Source organism: Chinchilla lanigera, unplaced genomic scaffold, assembly GCF_000276665.1.
Source record: "Chinchilla lanigera isolate Chin_1 unplaced genomic scaffold, ChiLan1.0 scaffold00009, whole genome shotgun sequence".
NCBI lineage: Eukaryota > Metazoa > Chordata > Mammalia > Rodentia > Chinchillidae > Chinchilla > Chinchilla lanigera.
The window spans coordinates 19489081-19511643 of NW_004955410.1; the positions used below are offsets into that span (position 1 = coordinate 19489081).

The window sequence follows — 22563 nt, forward strand, 5'->3', positions numbered from 1 at the left end:
TGAGGATTATGAGCACAGTGGGAGCTCCACCTCTTCCAAATGCAAAGATCAGGAAACACGAGATCATCAATGATTCTCACTGGTTGAACAAACTGGCAACTTAATCTTTATCATAAACACATGAAATAAATCAGAAAGAAGTTCTTTATACTCCTCTCACAATACACTCAAAAATGGAAATATTACTACTCAGAGCAGGCAGGCAGACGATGTTATCTAGTTCTGTCATTCCCAAATAAGAGTTTTCCAGCATGGACACTGGAACTATTTGACAACTCGCGAAATTTCACCTTACCAGGAACCAGTGAATCCAGTATTCCAACCCTTAAGGAAAGTTAAGTCTAAATTTCAGAATCCCATAATGAAAATTCTGGTGCCTGTAGAACTGAATCATACTCTACTTTTCAAAAGTACGAGACAGAAGTGTGTTGCTAATGGCATTCAAGCCTATGCATGTCTGGATCAAGAAGTTCCCTGCACACATTGCATCACTTTCTATCCTTTCAATAAATGAATAGTACAGGCTTTTCAGGAAACTACAAAAGTAATACAGTTTTAAGTGTCCACAGATTTTTATCCTCAGGGAACATTTCGGTTGGGTCATATTCTTACCATCTTTCTGTTTACTAATGATGCTATCCATGGATAAGGATTCCAGAATTTGGTTTTTAAAATATAAGGTATTGACTACAGAAATGCTTCATAAAAAGCATGATCCATTATTCAGAGGCTGTAGAAGACTTGGCAAGGTCGCAATATAAAAGAAAATGTTTTAAATTCTTCCCTTACTTGTAATTCAATATAAAAATAACATTAAAATTCAAATATTAAAGAAGCTATGGAAGCATCTAACTTAACGTTCCAAATAAGCTTTGAAACAAGAGCTCTTACACATGTACACATGAACAGAATGTATTTGAATGTCTAAAATGTTCAAATTATATTCTCCCAATAAATTGGGGATAACCATTTACCTACTCAACGTTCAAAAGCAGGGGATGCCGCTCTAACGTTCCCTGTATTACTATGAGTTACCCAGACAAAAAATTACAAGTTATATTTTGTGTCTCATTTGATTAATCACCAATAATTAATTCCTTGATTTCTTCAACATAACTGGAGTATTCCTTTTCTGTGTGTCCCCACTAGAAACTACCTGTCTTAGTTTGTGTTGCCGTAGTGAATGCCACATACTGAGTGCCGTTTAACAGAAAACGGGTGCAGCTCTGGAGCATGGACACCTCAGATCAGTATGTCAGGATGCTTATATTCTGGTGAGGGTGCTCTTCCATACTGCAGACTGTCCTCTTCTCCTTATGTCCTCAGGTGGTGAAAAGAGCAAACGAACCTGGATACCTCTTCTTGTGAAGGCTCATGAGTGCTCTACCCCCATGACCCAACTCACAAGGGTCCAACCTGCTAATACCACCACTTTGGGAGTTACAATTTCAACAAATGAATTTGAGAGGGTGAGATACAAACTTTTACATCCATTGCACTACCCTAGTCCTAGCTACCACCATTATTTATTGGAAGATTTGAAAGCCCAGCTTTCAAACCAAACAAAATACATCAAGGAATCTCATTACTTACTCCAATCCACTTTTTTGCTGCATTCAGAATGAGAAAACACAAGGCACATCAATGTTACTGGTCAGAGTAACTTCAGAGCTCCAATTACAAGTTATACCTTGAGCTCAGGCCCAGCCTCACCCCTCCATAATGTGCAGTTCCCACTGTATCAGACCCACTCTTAACTCTTTCCACTTCTCTCCATTTTCTCTGCTGCTCTGTCAATGCAGAGGTGTTATTCCTCCCATGTTTCAGAGGTGAAACCTGCTCATTCCTCTAAATCTATGCTTCTTTACACCCATAATGAGACTTCTCGGGCTAACCTGCTGTTTTCTTGGGTTTACCAGGTTCTTAAACTGCAGGATGATAGATGGAAGGGAAAGGAACCAGTACCCCTTGAATTCAAAGCCAATGGAGCACTTCCCTGGAGCATTTCATGTTATTTAATTAAGCTCTTATTATTAAGAATTCTCATTGTAGAAAGCAAGTCCTACTTTAGGAAACAAAAACATAAATGTAGTTATTTCCTTAACAGATAAAGCAAAACATAACCTTATATTATACTATAATACCTCACTTATCTAAGATACCATTAAAAAGATTACATTATCAAATAAGCTATGTGTATTTAAAATATACATGTCACACAAATGTTCAATAAATACAATATAAATCTACATTAAGTAACCAATATAAATCTACATTAGGAAATAGAGAAGATATTTCTTTGGAAAGTATTTAGTACACAGGATCTAAAGTAAGTTGAAAATGAAATGGTTAGGAAAAAAAAGTGCATTTAATCCAATATAAATCTACATTAGGAAACAGAGAAGATATTTCTTTGGAAAGTATTTAGTACACAGGATCTAAAGTAAGTTGAAAATGAAATGAATAGAAAAAAAAGTGCATTTAATCACTAAATCATTCTCACAAAGTAAGGCCCAAAATATATATACATATATACACAAATAAAGATTTGTTAAAAGAAATAGCAACAGAAAAGATGGCTGAAATGCTAAAAGCAAAAGTCTAAACTAAAATATGAAAAAAAGAGAATTACAGAGGGACAAATAAAAACAAAATATAAAAATAATTCATGAATCTTGCATTAAAGATTAGCATAAACATGATCTCAAAAATAGCTGAGTCAACCCACCTGACTCATGTTTAACATGCCTGTTATTATCCAAAGTGCTCTACTATAGGTATATCTTAAAAACACCCATTGTAGCTCATATAAAAGTGAGATGAGTTTACAATATGCTGTTATATAAGAAACATTTCTAGAAAGAGAAGACATTTGGATTCCAAGAAGGATACACTTCGTTTACGGATAAAGAATGTTTAAACTGAAATTCCAAGACATTAACTCACTTGGACAGGTTAAAAGATACAATACTTGTCATTTGTAGACCTAGTCTGTGTACCCTAATGTAACTCCACATTCAACATCTTTAGCATGTTGGATTTACAACAACATAATTTATTTTTCTCCAAACAGTAAATCACTTTTGAATATTCTAAACCTGTACATATGTATATATATATATTTTTTTATTTTTATTTTCCAGTTTTTTCATTAACAGACATCCATTTACAAAACAGCATAAGAACAATATAAACAATACAGAGTTACAGACAAAGTTGTAGAAAATTAACAATGATTGTTATATTATGTATTAATATTTTCAAAGTGGTTTCTCAGGAAAACAGAGACATGCAATATTGATCAATCAAGTAATCATTAACTGTTCTTTTCAGTAAAGCAATAGAAGACAGTAGTACAACTGTGTTAGCTATCCTGTATATACACACTTACAGAATTTCTCCTTCTTTCCCTTCTCTTTTCCCACACCCCAGTTGCCCTTTACTTTTGAGCATCTTCCTTTCGTTTCACAATGTCTATCATACCTCCTAGTTTTTATTCACCCTTTCAGGTTCTTACACTAATGAGACAGTACATGCTTACACATGCTATGTATATATTAAATGTTATTTTATTAATTACACAAGTATGATATGTAACTGAAATAATATTAAAAATGAATTTGGTTCCATCTTTGTAAAAAAAAGCATGAGAGAACTATGTAGAAGAGCACTGATATTATTTAAATAGAGTTCAATGCCACAAACAAAATCTAGTAAAAAATTTCCAGGCATATTTTTGGGAAACTGAATACCAAAATCAATTATGCAATTCCTTATATGGCTAAAATCAATGTAAGATGCCTAACAAAGCAGTCTAGTTTCATTTGTGTTTTCCTCTGTGCACTTGGTACATTAGATCTTATAAAGTGATTAAAGTAGTGAAGGAGTGATTAAAACTCAATGTTCGATTAAGAAAACATATTTATGAAAATTAGAAAAAGGTTTTGGAATTCTTTTCTGTTTGAATATTGTATTGAAACACCACTGTATCTGAAAATAAATGACCTTTATTCTTCAAAAGAATGAATACGTGGTAGGTGTGACCTATGAGAATCATTTCTTTACACATCAGTTACGTGTCCATCATACTTAATCTTAGGGAGTTTCTATATCCCACAACACAAGCTTTTCATTAACCACTTAGCTATAAGCGAAGATCTCCTAAAACTTAGAACAACACAGTCGATTCTTTCTATTCAATACTTCCCATAGAATGATTTCATCATTCCTCATCTTTGTGTTAGAAATGAATTCCTTCATGACCACAGTTGGGAAAAGGTATTGAAGGTATTTTTAACGAGTGTTTGTTTAGGTTTTATTATTGATTCAGGCAGGAAATACTTGAGACTGACTACAGTAGCAGAAAACAAATGAAAGAATTTTTAGAATCTAAAAGTAATTTTATTTCTGCAGATTTGGCTGTGCATGCGATGAAAAGGAAAACTTTAATATAGCTTGTGAAACATTATAAGAATTCAATAACTCCTCTGAAGGAAAACAAAAAGTATTCATAAGGCTGAAATAGCAAGAAGGTTGAGGCTGAAGGGGAATAGGGGTTTGGATCTGTTCCTGGGGTCAGTCAGTGGTTGTCTGTCTCTCTGTCTCTGTCTTTGTCTCCATCTCTGTCTGCCCTCTCTCTCTCTCTTTCTTTCTCTCTCTCTCTCCCTCTCTCTCTCTCTATCTCCATGCATGCACACATGCACATACCACACACCACTGAAAATAAGGACAAATAATCCAGTAACAGAAAACATATAGACTATAAAAAGTAAACCCAAAAGGGAGGCAGTGAGAAGTAAAATGGCTTTCTCTTTTTCTTTTTTGTTTTGTTGTATAAGAACTTATAACTTAAAAACACATTTTATTAATCTAGTAAAAAGAGGGTTAATGCGAGAAAATATATACAACAAGCAGTTAAGTAGAAGGTGACAAAGATCCATGTCTCAGATCTGGTAAAAAAATTTAACAGGACCCTAGATTATTATAACTTAAATTTAGTAAAGGCTCAATACCCTGTGAAACTAATATAAGGAGCTATTAGCACATGAAAGAAAAAATCACTCTATTTTCCCAGTTGTCATTTGTTCCTCATTAGCAAGGAATATTAAATGCATATATGTGTTTATGCATATTTTTAATGTTTTCCATTAATATAAGAGCATGAAAGTAACAAAACTATATGATATAGTACACATTGGATTGATTCTCTTCCTGGTGCTATCCTTGTGAGCTGTGGAACCTTCTGGAAACAATTTACATCTCTTTGACAGTTTCCCCATATGTGAAAGTATCAAGTGTCAATGGATGGTGATTTTCTGAGTTTTATTTTTTTATAAATTGCTGACATGTTCAAATATTAAACATTTTGAAGTGCTTTAAACATCATCTATTTTGATCTGTTAATAAACTACTTCCTACAAAGTAGAAAAAAATCAGATACTTTTCAAGGTTTATTTATGCTTTTCAAAGCATTAGAATTCCATTTGGTAATTTATGCCTTTGCTAAAGTAAATTCATAAAATGATTCCTTCCTCATGATGCATTAATAAAATTTTGGGCATAGGCAGAGCAAAGTAAAGCTCTCAGATAAGTATCTAGATAATTACAGTAAAATTATTTTGTTTTTGGAAAAGTGACAAACGATTTTACCAATCAAAATTAAAGAATTTGCTTCATGTTTCAGTTTTTAACTTGCGCTTGTTTGTTACCCACTTCTTCCCAAGTTTAATAACTAAACATTCATGTGATGTTGATTAATTGAAGATAATATAAATGTATTATCTACTATTTTATCTGATAGTATCAAAGAATGTTTTGTGGAACTCTTGCCAGAAACAAATAAATTAGAACCCCTATTATATTCTTTGTACATGGAAAGACATTTTTGAGGGATTTATAATTGGTTTTATATAACTTTGTCTGCAAAATATCTATAGGTAGTTTTACCTTCTAAAATCTCTTTTCACAGTTAATCAGGAGAAAAACACAGCTCTTTACATGAATTTGTAAGCAATGAACTCAGTCAAAATGCATACTCTTAGTTTTTGTGAACTGTTTTCACTGACTGACTTTTTATGAATTTGTCTTTTAGTATTTTAAGACACACATTACTTTATTTTTCTATCTGTTATCATTATTCCAGTAGTGACCATAAACACATAAGAATAGAAAGTAGAGAACTAGCAACATCTGTGTTCATGGCTTTTAGGTCAGGCCAGTCTGAAAAGCAAGTTCAGACCATCCTCTTGAAAGACATAATCTGACAGGGAGGGTAGCAACATAGACAGGCCCCAAATGAGACAGGACCAATAACAATGTTATGACTTTATTATGGTATAAAAGCAATTTGCATTCAACAGAAATCAAACCTTGAAGTTTGAGTTTTGATATTCTCTTAGAGTAGCCCCATGATACCCTCCAGTGATTCTGGGCAGAGGCCATAGGTCCCAGCTCCCCATCACCATGAGACCATAAGGAAAAACAATAGATACTTTACAATGCACAACTACCAGTGTACAGTTTGTGTGCTGGGAGGACTGCATGATTTTATTTTTACACAGATAGTACTGGTGTTTAACATGTACTTAATGAGATTCGTTTTGATGAAGCAATCTAAAATTTCAAATTCTGTTGAGCTTATCAACCTCGAGTGAAAAAGAATATTTTCTTTCAAACGGGAGAACTCTCCTAGTGTATGGTGTGCTCATGATCTTAGTATGTATATCTAAAAGCTCATAGATAAAAGGTGCACAAAACAAATGTCAATCATAAACACATACAAATTCATTAAGAAACAACCATTACAAAATGATCCACCTGACTATGGTCGATTTTAGACCACAGAATCCATACCACCAGCCATGATAGTAGAAATTTGTAAATTTCAGATTATTTCATTATATTACATTATATCTACCAAAGTATAAAGACTTTAGGTTGAACCGAATAATGTCATTTAATTTCATAAATCATATTAAACACTACTGACATCAAGTCTCAAAGGTGGCAAAATTAGACGACAAACAAATCAAATCAAATGAAAAAGCAAAAGAAAAGAAGCAAGAATGATGATCAAATAGATTTTAACCCATTTCACTTTTCAGGAGAACTGATTATATAATTGAGACCTCTGTAGAACCTAATCTGAAACTAATTGTGAAAAATAGCCTTACAACCAAGAATCACAGCCATCAATTTTTGCTTTACTATCTTGAAAAACTTAACAAATATCTAGTTAACACAATATCACTGCTTCTGCTTAATTCCTACTAAGTCTTCCTCTCTTTAGAGGGGATACAAATAAAAGTGGATAACCCTTGCACAGGAAAAAAAGGACCATTATATTACATCTCAGTTACGATAAAACAAACCTTTAAACATCTGTAATACATCCATTTAAAATCTATGAATTACCCAACTCCAAAATAAAAGTAAACATCTATCTGTGATTTTGATGGCATTTCTAATATGTTTCCAATGAAAAAGGTTACCAGTTTGGAGAAGCAAATAATCAGACTCTCTCTGGACCATTCTCAGAACTTAAGACTTGTTTAGTAAAAATCTTACGGAAAAATAGCCAGCAATAAAAACCATGGCAGAGGCCTTTCATCTTTTTTCAACCTTCCAACAAAGTTAGTGCAGATAGATCCAAAATGGACAGTATAGTCTCTGAGTTGCCTGATACACATAACATCCTTTCAATTACATAACCTGTCAATATTTCTTACACACGTGTTCACACTTACATACCCAAACACTATATGTATTTATGTACTATATTTTTTTTAAATCTTACTAATGTATGAAGTAGGATACTCAGACTCTAAGTGTTTTTACTTTCTGCCACACTCATCATAAAAGAAAAGGATGAAGCCTGGTAAGCTATCATCACAATCACTTACAGAACGATTCAAACATCCAGAGGTGATGTAATCACCACCCATCTAAGAAACCAGCATTTTTAACTCCACCCTTTCTGGTGACATGCACCATCCTAAGGCTATAAACTATAAATATACACAAAATTAAATAACTTTTTCCTATTAATTTTAATAATAACAATATTTCACCATACTGAGTGGTCTGATGCAATGGAAAAATGAGTATTAATCAGGGAGTGAAAATCTTCCAATTTTAAAGTGTTTGTAATATATAGGCCTATACTACTTTTTAAGCTAATTCTAAGAGACATTTGACTTATAGCTGGAAAACTGCCCATCTTTTTTCTAGTTTGATACAGAACACTAGGTAGCCAAATAATTTTGGCATTTTCTAGGACCCATGAAATTCAACTCAAGCAAAGTCACCGTAAAACTTAATTTGTATACTTATATAAGCAATGCAAAGGCCTGGGGTTGAGGTATAATAGTAGAAAATAGGAAAGAACAGTTTAAAAGGTAAGCCAGTATGTGTATGTATGGATGTGGACAAAAGAGGAAGAAAGGTAGAAAGAAGTCTCAAAGATGACAGACTCCAGCTTGGGACCCTGTGTTGTCACAACTGCATTGCCATTAACAGACATCCACTTAGGAACATTGTGCTGTTGTGATTGTTCAGACATAAACTTGAGAAGTGAAGTAACCAAGAGAAAAAAGGGAAAAAGTACCCCTGAATCCCAGGAAATCATACTAGAATAGTAAAAGAAAACTTTGAGTTATCGGAAGTGCGAAGGAAAGGCTCTCGTCTAGAACTGAAAGTAATAATGCCTGCCTGTCCAAGATGCAGCACTGTGCTATCAACTAGATTTTTTCATTCATTCATTTCTGTGCTTACTACCTAAGAAATGGGGATATTTGCCTCATCTGTACAGAGTGGGAACTGAACCTCGAAAACATTTAAGTAGTTCAATGAAGGAATCAAAGTATTCTGAGTTCAAAATCACTTTTTTTTTTTGCAAAATGTACTGGATGGCCTCTTAGGCATCATACTTAAGAATATGGAGTGAATGAGATTTCTAAGTGAGTAAATGTGGAGAATTGAGAGGCAAACACAGACTTAGAACTGGCCTCTACCCTAAAGAGCATAGAGTCTTCCAGTGTTGGGTTCTTTCTGTACCTCCCAAAGGGCTCAGTGACTCCATATTTGTATCAGTCATAGGAGGAGTTGGGTTCCATAGGAGTACTTGGGTTCCGCAGGAGCCCCTCTTTATGACACAGAACCAAACACAAGATGCCAATGTATTGACTGAATCTCCTCTGTTGCTAATTAGTTCCTAGTTGCTTTGCTTATATTAGACGTATTTATTTTTACTACACAGTACTATTTTCATTCAGCATTAATTATTTTACAAAACAACTAAGTTCTCATGCAGTGGGATGGGCCTGAGCTTTCCCCTACTGGCAACTTGTAAGCAGTTCTGAGAACTGCATCTTTGGAACCCCTTCCCACACCAAGATACTATACATTACAGATCCTGCTCTGTAGCCAATTTGGGTAACTTGGCTTGTAATCTTGTACTTGACTGGTTTTCCATGGTGATATTCCCTCAAAAACAGTCTAATTGTCTATTCATGTGAATTCTGCACTAAATGTATTCATTTACTTTTCCAGAAAGCAGTTTCCAAAATTTTCATGGGCTATACTTCTCAGTATTCTCTTTTATACATTATTCATTCTATTTATGCTTTTCATGGAATAAAGAGGGAGCATGGAAGAATAAATTTTCTTCGTTTAGATCTCTTTTGCATTGTTTCTCAACTTCTGAATTCCTTATCTAGTGTCACTGTAGTCATATGTGAAATAAAGCTTTTTCACTTTCTCTAAACAATTGGTGAACCTAACCACATACTTTGGGATTTTAATGAAGAAAAAGGAATGAAATTAATTATTAGAAGGAATTAGTTTTTAAAATCCGTCTGTCCAACTGAACAATTGCTATAATAAAGGCAAGTATTCAAAGAAGTCATAGCAAAAAATCACTTTACAAATACACATGAAAAAGCTTCTTCCTCTGAGCATTGGTCCATACTCTCTATTGGGCATAGCATTCCTGCTTAGCAAAGTCTGCATTTCTTCACTTACCGAAAACACAACTACAGGATATAAAATGGAAAGGTTGCATTCCTCAAGCATGTCCAGTAACTTCTGGGTGTTCTGAAAATCAGCTGTCATAACCTAGAAGACCAAAAAAGTGAAAAGAAGCTTTACATGATTTAAAAGTTAAGAGAAAATAGAGAGATCTAAGAGTACATTCAAAATATTCATCAAGTGTATTTTTCAAAGAATTAAAAGAATACCCATAAGGTATATATATGGATTAAATTGGAGTTACTTATTAATTTGAACATTATTATCTTATAGTCTACTCAAAACTAAATATAAAACAGAAAATTAAAAATACTGTCTAAAGAAACATTACTGTCTTCATTATGGGCATCAGCTTCTTAGAAAATGTTATCTCCCTATTTTAAATGAAAGAAATAAAATTGCCAAAGGCATACTAAATAAGACAACTCATCTATCCACATTTTACATTCAAATAGTTAAAGATCCAGAAAAATTAGCACTTCTCTTTGATAACTGCATTTGTTCAGATCTTCAACTTCTTTCAGTCATTTGCATTTGCTACTTACATTCACACAAACAAAACTGTAGCACTGTTCGATGATGTGCTGAATACTGCCGCCAGCATGACATGGAACCCCAGATGTGACCTTTACATGCTAGGAAAAAATGCACATAGAAAATAGTCCACAAACTGGGTAAAAATACAAAACATGAACACAAAGAACTGCATACAATTGCTATACGTGCAATGCAGAGAGCCTTGTAAAATATGCAAAATAAATCCAGGCTGAATTGTATCAGGTTATCAAGACAAAGACAGTTCAACTAGGCCGTGAATACATACTTATTTACTAATATTTGCTAAATACTTAGCAAAGAAGAATAAATTGCTTTAGATAAGAAAAATGTAGGAAAGATATACTCAGAAACAGACAACAGTCTGTTTCAGTCTTTTACACTTCACTTTAGTTTTGCAGAATAGGATTGAATCCAAAGCCTTTGTACTAAGAGAAGTTCTCCAGGCTTCCCCTTTTTGGAAACAGGACCTTGGTAATGTGGTAAATTGCCCAGGCTTCAGTCCTCCTGCCTCAGTCTCCGACTGCTGGGATTATAGGGATGGCTCACCAAGCACCACTCTTGTTTAACTTACACAATAAATTTATTGCATGGAATGATGAAAAACTACAACAGAAAGACTGGCTAGACAGGGATGGCTGGAGGGTTCTGGAAGGAAGTTAAATATCATAATTACAAAGAATAGAGATCACTATACCTATAATGACTTAAAACAGCAAATACTGAAAGAAATCATAGCAGTGTCCATCAGAAAGAGAAAAAAAGCTGAACTTGGACAACAATAATAGACAAACACAGACTGCTGAAGAGCTAAATATAAGAGGTAGTCTTAAACTTAGAAGAAATGGCACATATATTATATAACCTTTCTGAATAAGATTTTTATTTCTTATAATTTAATACTCTACTTCAAGTTCTTCCTATTACAACAGAACAAATAAAAACTTAAAAATTAATATGCAAGAGATCCTTTATAATGGTATCTTTGCTCCACTAATTCCATAGGAACTAAATTTCAGGGGTTCATATTGGCATTCCATTTAGAATACTCTACAGTTATGATTCCAAAATACCATAAAAAGGGCTAGGGATATAGATCAGTGGCACAATGCCTGCCTGGCAAGCACAAGGTTGTGAGTTTGATTCCAGGTAGTAAAAAAAAAAAAAAAAATACAATGCTATTCTTAACTAAAACATCAAACTGAGCCTGTAAGACCAGTATCTGTCAAACAGCTTAATTTTACATAACTTTGACAAAATATTGGGAAATGAGAAAGAAAAGATTTCAAGTTCTGAACTTTGCTGTAGAAATTAGTTGGCTTATGAATTTTAAGAAATTTATTTAAACTTAACATTTGTATTGGACACAAAGTTCAAAAAGAACACTTGAAAAACAACCTTCCATGCCACGGGTTATATGTTAAGACAACATAAAAGACATCAGCTTCCACTGTGAGGTGTTAACTTTGATCAGGGAGTTACATCTTCTAAGCGTCTAAGTTTTACAGGGAGACATTTTTTCCTTAGGTCTTTCATGTTCTCAAATATTTTCAAAAGCATTAACAGCTAATTTGCTCCAGACTGTCTTCAAGAATGTTTGCATACATAGTGGGTAGGCTTGCAAAAATAGATATGTCTTTTCCTAGAGCAGATTTACTAATTTTCCAGAAAACAAAAGGAAATTTAGAAAACTAATGCTACTTTGTTTTTCTACAGTTCCAGGCATTCTGCAAATTATCTAGGACACTCTGTCACACTCACTTTTTTGTATGCAAGTAGAGCATAATCCAGACCCTGACATGCTTCTGACTTGACAGATACAAAACAAGACATTGTCAGATCTTAACTTCAACAAAGATATATAACTGAATTCTGCACCTAAAAAAAAACTTACACTACAAAGTCCTTTTATATATAAACAAATGATGCCTAGCATGAGAAAGCAAAGCATTAATATTCAGCATTTCAAACAAGAAAACAAAAAATAGATAAAATCATTTAAAACAGGCCTTGGAATTCCTAAGGACAGAAACACTCACGTCTTTAACCACCATCAAAGACTTAACAAATAGCTTAAAATCTTGTCACACTTTTTTAAAGGAAAAAGGCCTTATATCAAAAAAAATGTATGTATGTCCTCAAAACTGGCAACATGGAAAAAAGTTTAAATGGTCAAAAACTAAATCATTGAAAAATGCTACTCCAAAGGAAGTCGCATTGAACAATCATCTATCAATAATCTATGCAGTAACTTGAAGGACAAAATGACAGATTTTATTAAAATGAGATTGTACTACTCATGCCATTTTTAATTACTTAATTTTAGTGACAGATAAGCAAACATAGTAAAAGTGAAGATACTGCTAAACTTCAGATATCTCTCCACATCCAGGGAGGCTAGTTTCTAAAAGCTAAAACGATGTAACAGACACAGAACGAAGATATGATAAAGATTTTCAGTGACTCCCTAATTCATTTGTAAGTCAGTACTGACTTATCTGAGAGAGGAAGAAGTAACACATCTTAATTTTCACCAACAGCCTAGTTCTCCTCGTATCTGTATCTTCATAAGGTTTACTAGACTCATGTTCTCTATTGTAGCTGTAAGACATTATAATTCAAAAACACTAACATATAAACAACATTCTCTATTTCTAAATTATTTAGTTTCATTCATTTCTTTATTGGGTAAATATCACCTGTAAGTTTCTGTAGGTATGTTTGCTTTGTTTCTTTATACAAAGTTTTTACCATATTTTCATCCCTCGAGCTTTTGCTTTCATACTGTGAAAACAGCGTATCTATGAATGAAAATTTGCTTCACACTGTGTTTCCTTATAGATTTGTAGTGAATTGTGAACACACAAATCTAGCGAAATAAATCTGGAACAAACCTCAGACTCTTTTTGTCCCCCAAATATCACATCTGTTTATTCTGTAGAACCCCAAATCTGAATTCAATGTAAAAAGTGCTAAAGACCATATCGTAAGAAATTAACAACACTTAAACATTTCCCATTGTGCCTTAAACACTGGGTGTTTCCCTGGTACCTCTCATTCTGTTTGCTATTCATCCACACTCCATCTTCATTTTCTTGAATATATTTCAGTTTTTCAAAAAAATATCTTCCTAGATGTTACATTTGAAATAGTTTGCTTTTTTCTTTATAACTGGAAGACAATTTGGCTAGTGGAAATATTCTTCAACTCTGCTTTCATTTTCATTTGAAGATTTTGTAAATGGTCTTTACTCTACCATACTTACCTGGTTACTAGTATTATTCTTAAATATTCCAAGAAATTATTTTACTTTTATGTTGTTCATTCTAAAAACAGAAAGTGCTCAGTAAATAGTAAAAGTATTTTAATATCAGTACTTCTAAAACAGAGCTTGATTTTATTTTTTCTAAATAAGAACATGCAATCTTATCTATATGTTTGTGTGTAATTTCTATTACACTAAATAAAAAATCATTAATTGTTCATTAAAGTCCTCCGTAATCTCTTTATATAAAATCTACCAATTCAAATCCTAAACATTCACCTCTGTTCCTCACAAATATCTAAACACTAAGACCATGTCCTTATACTGTCACAGCCACTGGGCTCATTCTTCCCTTTGGAAATTTTAATCCACATTGACTTGAATATATACTTGTGTCTTTACTAAAGCATATACGTGTGTGTTATATATGTGCATATATTTCTTAAACTTAATTATTAACAGTTAATAAAAATTAAACTCTCAGAATATAGGGCACAGGTATATAGCACACCACTGAGATAGTACTAGACATTAGCATTTCACAATAAAAATGTATTTGCTTAGCTATTTGATAAATTTAAAATCCAATTAAAAGATAACATCATTCATCAGTTAATGTTTAGAGACTAAGATAGAGATGTACACACAGTATTTTTATAAAAGGCATTAAATATTAGTGCTTTTATACTTCTTAAAAAGAAAAACACAAACCAAACTATAATCTTCTTGTAACTGAATCTTCTAATACTGATTTACAATTAAGTGTCATTATTTTATTTATCCATACTGCTTTCCTCCAAACTAGAAAACAATCAATATTCTCCATGCATGAGTAGAGAAACTTAAATTTTACCTAAATATATCAAGGGATTCTTTGACACCTTTAATAAACAAACACATTAGACAATGTTATTAGGTTGTTTATAGAAAAGCTTACGGCATCTTATGCTGTCATTCCTTATGGTTCCACACTTAAACACAACAAATGGAACAAGCTGCTGGCTAGAAGAACTTCTTGTTCCGTAAATATTTTGATTCAAAGAACATTTAAACAAAATACAAAACAATTTTCCAATGTTCTCTGTAAAATTAAAGAATTCTACCCTCCCCAAAATTAAATCCTTTCCTTACAGTATAACAAATAAGAATTCAATAAAGATTTGCAAACAACTGCATACTCAAAATACTATTCAAAGCATGGATATTAGGATGGAAGATGAGATGTCAAAAACAGTTTTCTTTTCCAGAAAGAATCAAGGCTTAATTAAGTCTGAAAGGATTTGGTTTGGGTCACATGAGTCAGAGGTTCAGAAATGTGTTTCTGAGAAGCTAACCCTCTTTTACACAACATGCTGGTTACGTTATGTTGATACGGCAAGCAAGTTCATTGAGAATGGCACTTACAAGACACCAAAAGAGCAGGAATGAACAAAACTTTATTGAGCCGGCTGATGGACAGTCTCTAACCAGGAGCCAGAGAAGATGTCTGTGTTGATCCGGGTCTTTCACCTTTAGTTTAAGTACATTTTAGACGTTTATAGTAACCATTACTTCATTTTTGGGAATCTTACAAGAATGCACAAAGTTTATCACAGAGTTTATTTTTTTAGCAGATCAGACAGCCGAATTTTAAATGACCATTATAGTTTAACTTTTAGCCTACTTTCCAATCTGTCCTGTTTGTTCTGTTTCCATTTTACGACTGCTCTGCTTTAAGTGAGTTGATAACTAACAAAGGGGACTGGGGTGAAAAGTAGGGGTCAGCTACAGTTTAAGTGAACTTCAAGTGAGTTCTCTTAATATGGAGTTCAAAGCAGAAAATGGAGTCTCTCATGCCTATCATTCCCCCCTCAAAGACATATTTGCCTTTTTTAGGACATATATAGTCTTTACACATTTGAAGTTCTGCTCTCCACTCTATAATTGGTGTTTTCCTTTAGAACCATCATTTATGCTCAGTCTACATTGCTTTGGATCCTATTTTTAACCCAATTAATTTTGGATAGCCCAAAAGTAAGGATCACCACAATAATCACCAGGGGCCCTGTGATCCCGGCAATAAGGGAGGTTAATCTCAGGCCCCAGTTGAAGAGAACTTCATTAGTAGCTATAACATGCCTTTTTCCTCTCCTTTGCCTCTCTATCCAACCTATCAAGCATTTTCATGATGACCCCAGAGTTGTTTGCATGAAAACAGCATTCTTCTTAGGGGCAGCTCATAGCCCTCCTTGTTCCATAAAGAGTAAATTGAGTCCTTTCCTATTTAATAACACTACTTTTGCCAAGGAATTAACCTTGTCGTGTAATTGTCTGAACACATTTTGAACTCTTTATATGTTTTTCATTATTTTGGGGTACCTATACAGTCTCCACTTGACCAAGTCTATGTCATCATTATCCCCTCTAATTGCCTTTTTCCAAACTTCATATATGGGGAAAGGGTGAGTCTCAGGATTGGCTTTGTTTTGCTACCACTGGGAGTTTTAAAACTTACATATGGGAATTATAAATATAACATCTTGTTGGTCCCACAAGAGACGCAGTGAGGCCAGCTCAGCTAGCTGAAGGAGAATGGAGTCCCCCTGGGGTCGCACAATGGTGTAGTTACAAAGGCGCTCCCCAGTCCATCAAGGGTCCTTATGTCCTGTAGTAGATGGGCAAAAGTGGGGGAGGCATATCTAAACATGATCTCAAATGGAGTGGTCTCACCCTGGTAGGGGGTATATCAGGATCTCAGCAAGGCTATGGGAAGCATAGTCACCCAGCTGGCCCCAGTCTCTTGGCATAGCTTGGAAAGGGTAGACTTTAAAGTCCGATTTTATCTCCCTCCCTGGCCAAGACTCTGCATCTGGTAGGCGGTGTCTAACTTCCATTTCAGCCCTAAGGCTGCGTAACAGCTCTGAACCACTTGACCCACAAAAGCAGGCCCATTATCTTAACCCACTATTATGGGGAGCCCATACAGGGGAATAACTAGCTTCATCGGCACTTTTATTATTTTTTTACCTGTCTCAGTTCTTGTGGGGATGGCCTCTATTTAGCCCAAATAGGTGCAAATGAGAACCAACAAGTATTTTTTGTTCCCAAGAGTAGGTTTGAAACCCACTTCAACATCCCTGAAAGGCAATGTTTTTTGTCTGTGGACTCTGGGCAGTTTCTGTAGATGGGAAACTGGACTATCGTGAGTGCAAGCTGCACATGTGCTGGCAACAGACGCACACAGTCCAAAGTCTGGAGACAAAGAAGTGACGGCCAGGCAGCTCTGCCACGGCTGTCCTTTTTAAGTGAGCACAGCTATGCAGTTTCTGGATCACAAAACGTCCTACAGCTTCAGGAAGAAATACCGTTTCTCTTGGCAAAACTTGTTAATCATTTTGTCCTGTAGTTTCCTCTTTTGTGGCCCATTTTAGTTTTGTTTGAGGAGTGAAGCCACTAGAGCTCAGGCTATGGGGTGTGAGTTTCCAAGAGCAGCTTGTTTGGCTGCTAGATCTGTTGCTCAGTTTCCTTGGGCCCCTAGAGAATTGTGTTTCTGATGGTGTGGACAATGGATCATGGTTACCTTGTGGCAACAAGACAGCCTGTAACAAGTTTAATATCTCTTGAGAGCTTTTTATGTCCTTTCCCCCCACAGTCAAGAGGCCCCTTTCCCGGTAGATGGCACCACGTACGTGCAAAGTAGCAAAGGCATATTGGACTTATCTTTTTCTATTTCCAAAGCCCAAGTAAGTGCCATCAATTCAGCCTTTTGTGCTAACATTCCAGGAAGCAAAGCCTCGGACCAGACAGTGTGCTCAGGGTGACAATTGTTTTCATCCTCTGAACCCCATCGATTACCATGCTGCCATCCAAGAACAGTGTAAGTCAGGGTTTGGAGGGGTGTGTCCTATAGGTCAGTTTATCATAGAGTTTACTTTTCCCAGCAGGTTGGACAGCCAAATTACAAATGACCACAGCAGCTTAACTCTTAGTCTACTTCCCAATCTGTCTTGCTTGCTCTGTTTCCATTTTATGACCGTTCTGCTTTAAATGAGTTGATAACTAACCAAGGGGACTAGGGTGAAAAGTGGGGGTCAAATACAGCTAAAGTGAACTTCAAGTGACTTCTCTTAATATGAAGTTAAAAACAGAAAATGGAGTCTCTACTGCTCTCTGAGTCTCAATCTGCCAATTTCTTACCTCTCTCACATTCAAACAACAGCATTAAGGTCAATATACACAAGAGAGCAGAAGAGTGAGGCAGTTTTTCATAGAAAGGTTTTTTTTCCTCCACCAAGAATTGAGCATTTACCATTATCTTCTTTTGATTACTGAGTCAATTTTTCAGCTCTTTTGTAATTAAGAATACGGACTCCAGCTAAGCCTCCTGTGTTTGAATCTATCTCTGGAACATTCCTGTTACACGATTTTTCATAAGCTACTTAATAAGCCTGTGGTTCATTTCATTCAGAAGTAAAATGAGCATGTCATAGAAATCAATACAAGAATTTGCTTAATTAATACAACAGACATAAGGACTACATTTTCTAAAATCCCTTCTACACAGGCCATCCTTCTGGAAAGTTTCAGAGAAGAACTCTTCTGAAGGGAAAAAAAAAAGCTACGACTCTAATGTATTCAATCTTGGTAGAGTTTTGAGGTGAACACCAATCAGTGTACCAGAAAGCTAACTTTGAATAGTGAGTTGGTAGATTATATAAATGGCCCTCCAGTTCAAAAACTGCTACCATAGATTCAGACCTCAGCCAACTGGGCATATTAGATGAAGTATTGGTATATCCACAATCCTACATGTCAAGTAGAAGAGCATTATGACCAAGATCTGCTGTGTTACATTGCTATTGGATCCAAATACCTCATCACACCAGGGGAAGGGCTGGTGCTTCTCTAATTATACAGCTTAAAAAGCCATAAAGGACAAAGATTGTAGTCTAATAGGCAGCATTTAAAGTACCTTTGCAATGCTATACAATGTCGTAAACACTGTCTCTGTTTTTGGGTCCATAGGCTTTCCTCAACCAGTACTGTTCTACAAAGTCTAAATTCTAGTGTACAAAGGGAGATCAAAACGTATGGTAAATGTACAAATTTAATTATAGTAAAAGACACATTGCCATTAATCCCCTTGAAGATACTTCCTCTGGCTTTGTACATAACTCTCTCTTCATTCTTGCCATTTTCTGAAGCAGTTCTAATAGTGCTATTTTGTGAATATTTTTATGAAGTATGATCAAAACTACGATGAATGCTGCTACTGAGTGTTACCCGAAGGAAAGGGAGGCTTGGAAGAACATTACAGTGTGTCCTCATGCACCAGATCTGTCATCATGCCACTCTGGCTCTTTCCCTAAGTAAACTAACCACGAAAATTAAATGTTTTGGATCAATTCAGGCAATTCAGGTAGTCACAACAACACAACTAAAGATCCTCACAAAAGAGGACTTTCAGAACCGCTTCAGAAAGTCACTAGAATGATGGGATACTAAGCATGTTGAAAGACAGGGAGAGTATTTTGAGGGAGATTAATGGCAGTGTGTCCTTAACTGTAATAATATTTTTTATTTAAATATTCACTATTATGCTAATAACCATATCTGCACACAGTGTGGTATGTTATGTGTTTAGTGAGATGCCATATTTTTATATAACACTATAACACATTATCATACCTCAAATGTCTCTTCACATTTAATATCTTACATTTATTGAGGCTCGATCATTTGCTGGAATCTACAGTAAAAATTTTTAACAGTAACAAACAAATCACAGTGTGTATCGATACACAGGCAGGTCTTATTGTCCTCCTAACATGGAAGAGAAGGCACAGAGCCAAGGTCACAGAGCAAATAAAGCTGTACTCAGACTTCAGCCTATTGAACTCCTAAGGTCCACATATCTAACGTACACTAAACTGATGTTCTGAGTAGTTTTACCTTGTTATGGAAATCATGAGACTATTACTCAAAGCAGTGTAACACACAGGTACCAAAGTCAACTCAGAAAAAACACTTCATCTGGCAGAAGTCAACTGAGTACTGACAATCCTAACTGCTGACTCGCACAGTCTCTAAACTCTGACCATTCTTTCTGGGTCCTAAACATGGAAGAAAATACCTAAAACATGTCCCTTAGTTCAACTCTTCAGATTTGATCTTGGAGAAGTGTCAAGTGCTTTTGAGTCACTGCAAATGTATGAATCAATATGCTAAGCAACTGGGAAGAGGGATTATTGTGGTAATACTCCCTTAAGAACAATCTTGCTTTGGAAATTCATTTCTCTGTTGAAATTCACATTGAAGGCCAATGATTATTCTGATAGAAAATGACAAAGACTGTGGAATACGAAACAATAAGCTCTAACCCTAACAAAACTGTGCAATCTAGCATAAGAAATTCAAGGCTCTCATTTTATTATACAGAGTATATATACAAAGGTGAATGGTGTTTAAACAAAATATAAAGATACCAAGTACAAATCTGTTCAAGATTATCTTTCTGCTTTTTACCAGAGAATATTATACTATCATATAACCAGTACAAAATATAATAAGTTAATTGAGAAATAATGGGCAATGAGCCATAAAATCATGTTTGGCCAGCATAATTTATAGGTCTTACCAAGTTGACATGACAAAAGATTATATGTTGCAAAGGTACATACAGAAATGTAATCTGTTTTAACAATAATGCACAAAACATTTGCAAGCTAAAAATTCCCAGGCTGACATAAACAAATCCTACTTCTCTTAAGACACAGAGTCAAGAAAAGTAGAGTATCCTATCCAACGATGGAGTGATATAAGGTTCCTTTTATTCAACCAACAAATATTTATTGAGGACTACATTTCCTACTGAGAGTATATCAAAGAAGGAGAAGTTTATGCCCCCACAGAGGTTGTATTAAACTGTGAATACAAAGAAGTTTAGACTGCTTTTTCTGAAATTCTAATGTGCACCACAGTCCTTGGGAATACTGTTAAAAATACACATGCTGAAATTGCACTGCTTATCTATGCCTAGCAATGTTCTTTTAGATGTTGGATGGTACCTGAGAAGAAATATTTCTAATAAACTCCCCCAGTACTCATATTACCAGTCCATGTACCACACTCTGAAATAGCAAGAGGTTAGGTCATTTAAACCTATGTTAATCTAAAACCTTCACTCATTCTGTGCTACCATCTACCAATCCAAAGACAATTTTAGCTTCAACAAAGCCAAAATAACTGTTTTTCTGTATCATCTAAAATGAGTTACCTATACCGTTATTCCATCCACCAGCATAGCAAACATAAATGATTAAAATTAGAGACTTCTGACAACTGATTTCCCTTCAAATTCTTGCCAAATTTATATCAAAGCCTAATTTTATTTACATATACCAGGTTTAATTTTTTCCAAGTAATATAAACACAGCCTAGATGTATAAAAGTATAATTACAGACTTTTTTCATATACATATACACTAAAGCATATATAACAAACAAGTTATATTCTAAGCAAAATGGTAACTTAAAATTACTAATTAGAATCAACTTGAATACTGCTATTATATTTCATCTAGCTGTACATAGTAGCACAAGCTATTTTTGTTACTGTAGGCTTTCCTCTTGAATGAGAAATATGCTTGCTATATTTATATGAAATTATTCCATCTTATACAACTTTGTTTTATAAGATCTACATTATTAACTGATTAGATAGATATTATTTAGCCTATTGTTTCAAAACACTTTTCAAACATTAAAGGTGAGTCACATTTTCAACAAAAGAGCAAAAAAAATCATATTATTTATTTCACATATGAGCCAACATGTGTATGCCTTACATTTTATTTTCAGTACTGGAGATTAACAGGGCTCCAACTTGCAGTCCTCCAGCCTCAGCTACTAGTTCTGGGATTACAGGCATGCACCACCATGCCCTATTTATTTCAAGATATTTTTTTTTAAAGTAGAACTTTTCCAAACATAATAGAAAGATAGACTCTAATCTTGATATAAAATCTTATTGCATATTCTCAAGAATTTTAAGATTTTTTTAATCGATCTATTTCTTCACACACACACATACACATACACACATGTGCATACGTGCACACACTAGGCCCGCTCATTTCTCTATCACTATCTCTTTCTCCTGACAGAAGGCTGCTCGTCATTCATTTCATCACCGGCGCTGACACCAGCTCATCTAATCTTTGGAACATCTGCAATCTGTCCTGCCCATCCCTTCCCTCCTCTTGTGAACACAGGAATTTATTCTGGTTAGGGACTCAATTAGAGCATCTTGGGTGTACTCTGTGTTTTAAACTCTTCTCAACTGTTCCCATGATTGATGGATACCCAGCAGCTACTCTTTATCTACAGAAACATATTTGGCTGGGGTCCAGGTGGAAAAGTATTCTAGAAGCTTGCTTATACATCATCCTATCATCATTAACCACAACTATTTATCTGACTCCCATCGTACACACAGCACTGCGCTAGGATCAGTGATAAGAGGTGGTGAAAGAGACGTGCATAAAAACAGCAAAAGGAGACTATGCAGAATGACACCACTCACTGTTGTTGAGAACTTACTTTCAGAGGTCCGAGAATTAGGAAATGGAGACAATCTGATGGGAAGGATAATACCAAACTGTATCTTAAAACATAACTCAGTAAGTAGAGAAGGCATGCAATCAAGTAGGATGCCTCGTACAAAGGAGGCAAAAAAA

The 22563-nt window shown here is 34.8% G+C and overlaps 1 protein-coding gene across 1 annotated transcript in view; it reads right to left on the reverse strand.

The window, feature by feature from the left end:
* The window catches only part of Ispd (isoprenoid synthase domain containing), a gene marked incomplete at its 5' end in the record, with an annotated part of 254789 nt that overhangs the window by 129586 nt on the left and 102640 nt on the right, over positions 1 to 22563 (reverse strand). Inside the window, 2 exon segments of the mRNA XM_013510696.1 lie at positions 10021 to 10113; positions 10572 to 10661. Of these exon segments, the coding sequence (XP_013366150.1) occupies positions 10021 to 10113; positions 10572 to 10661 (183 nt within the window).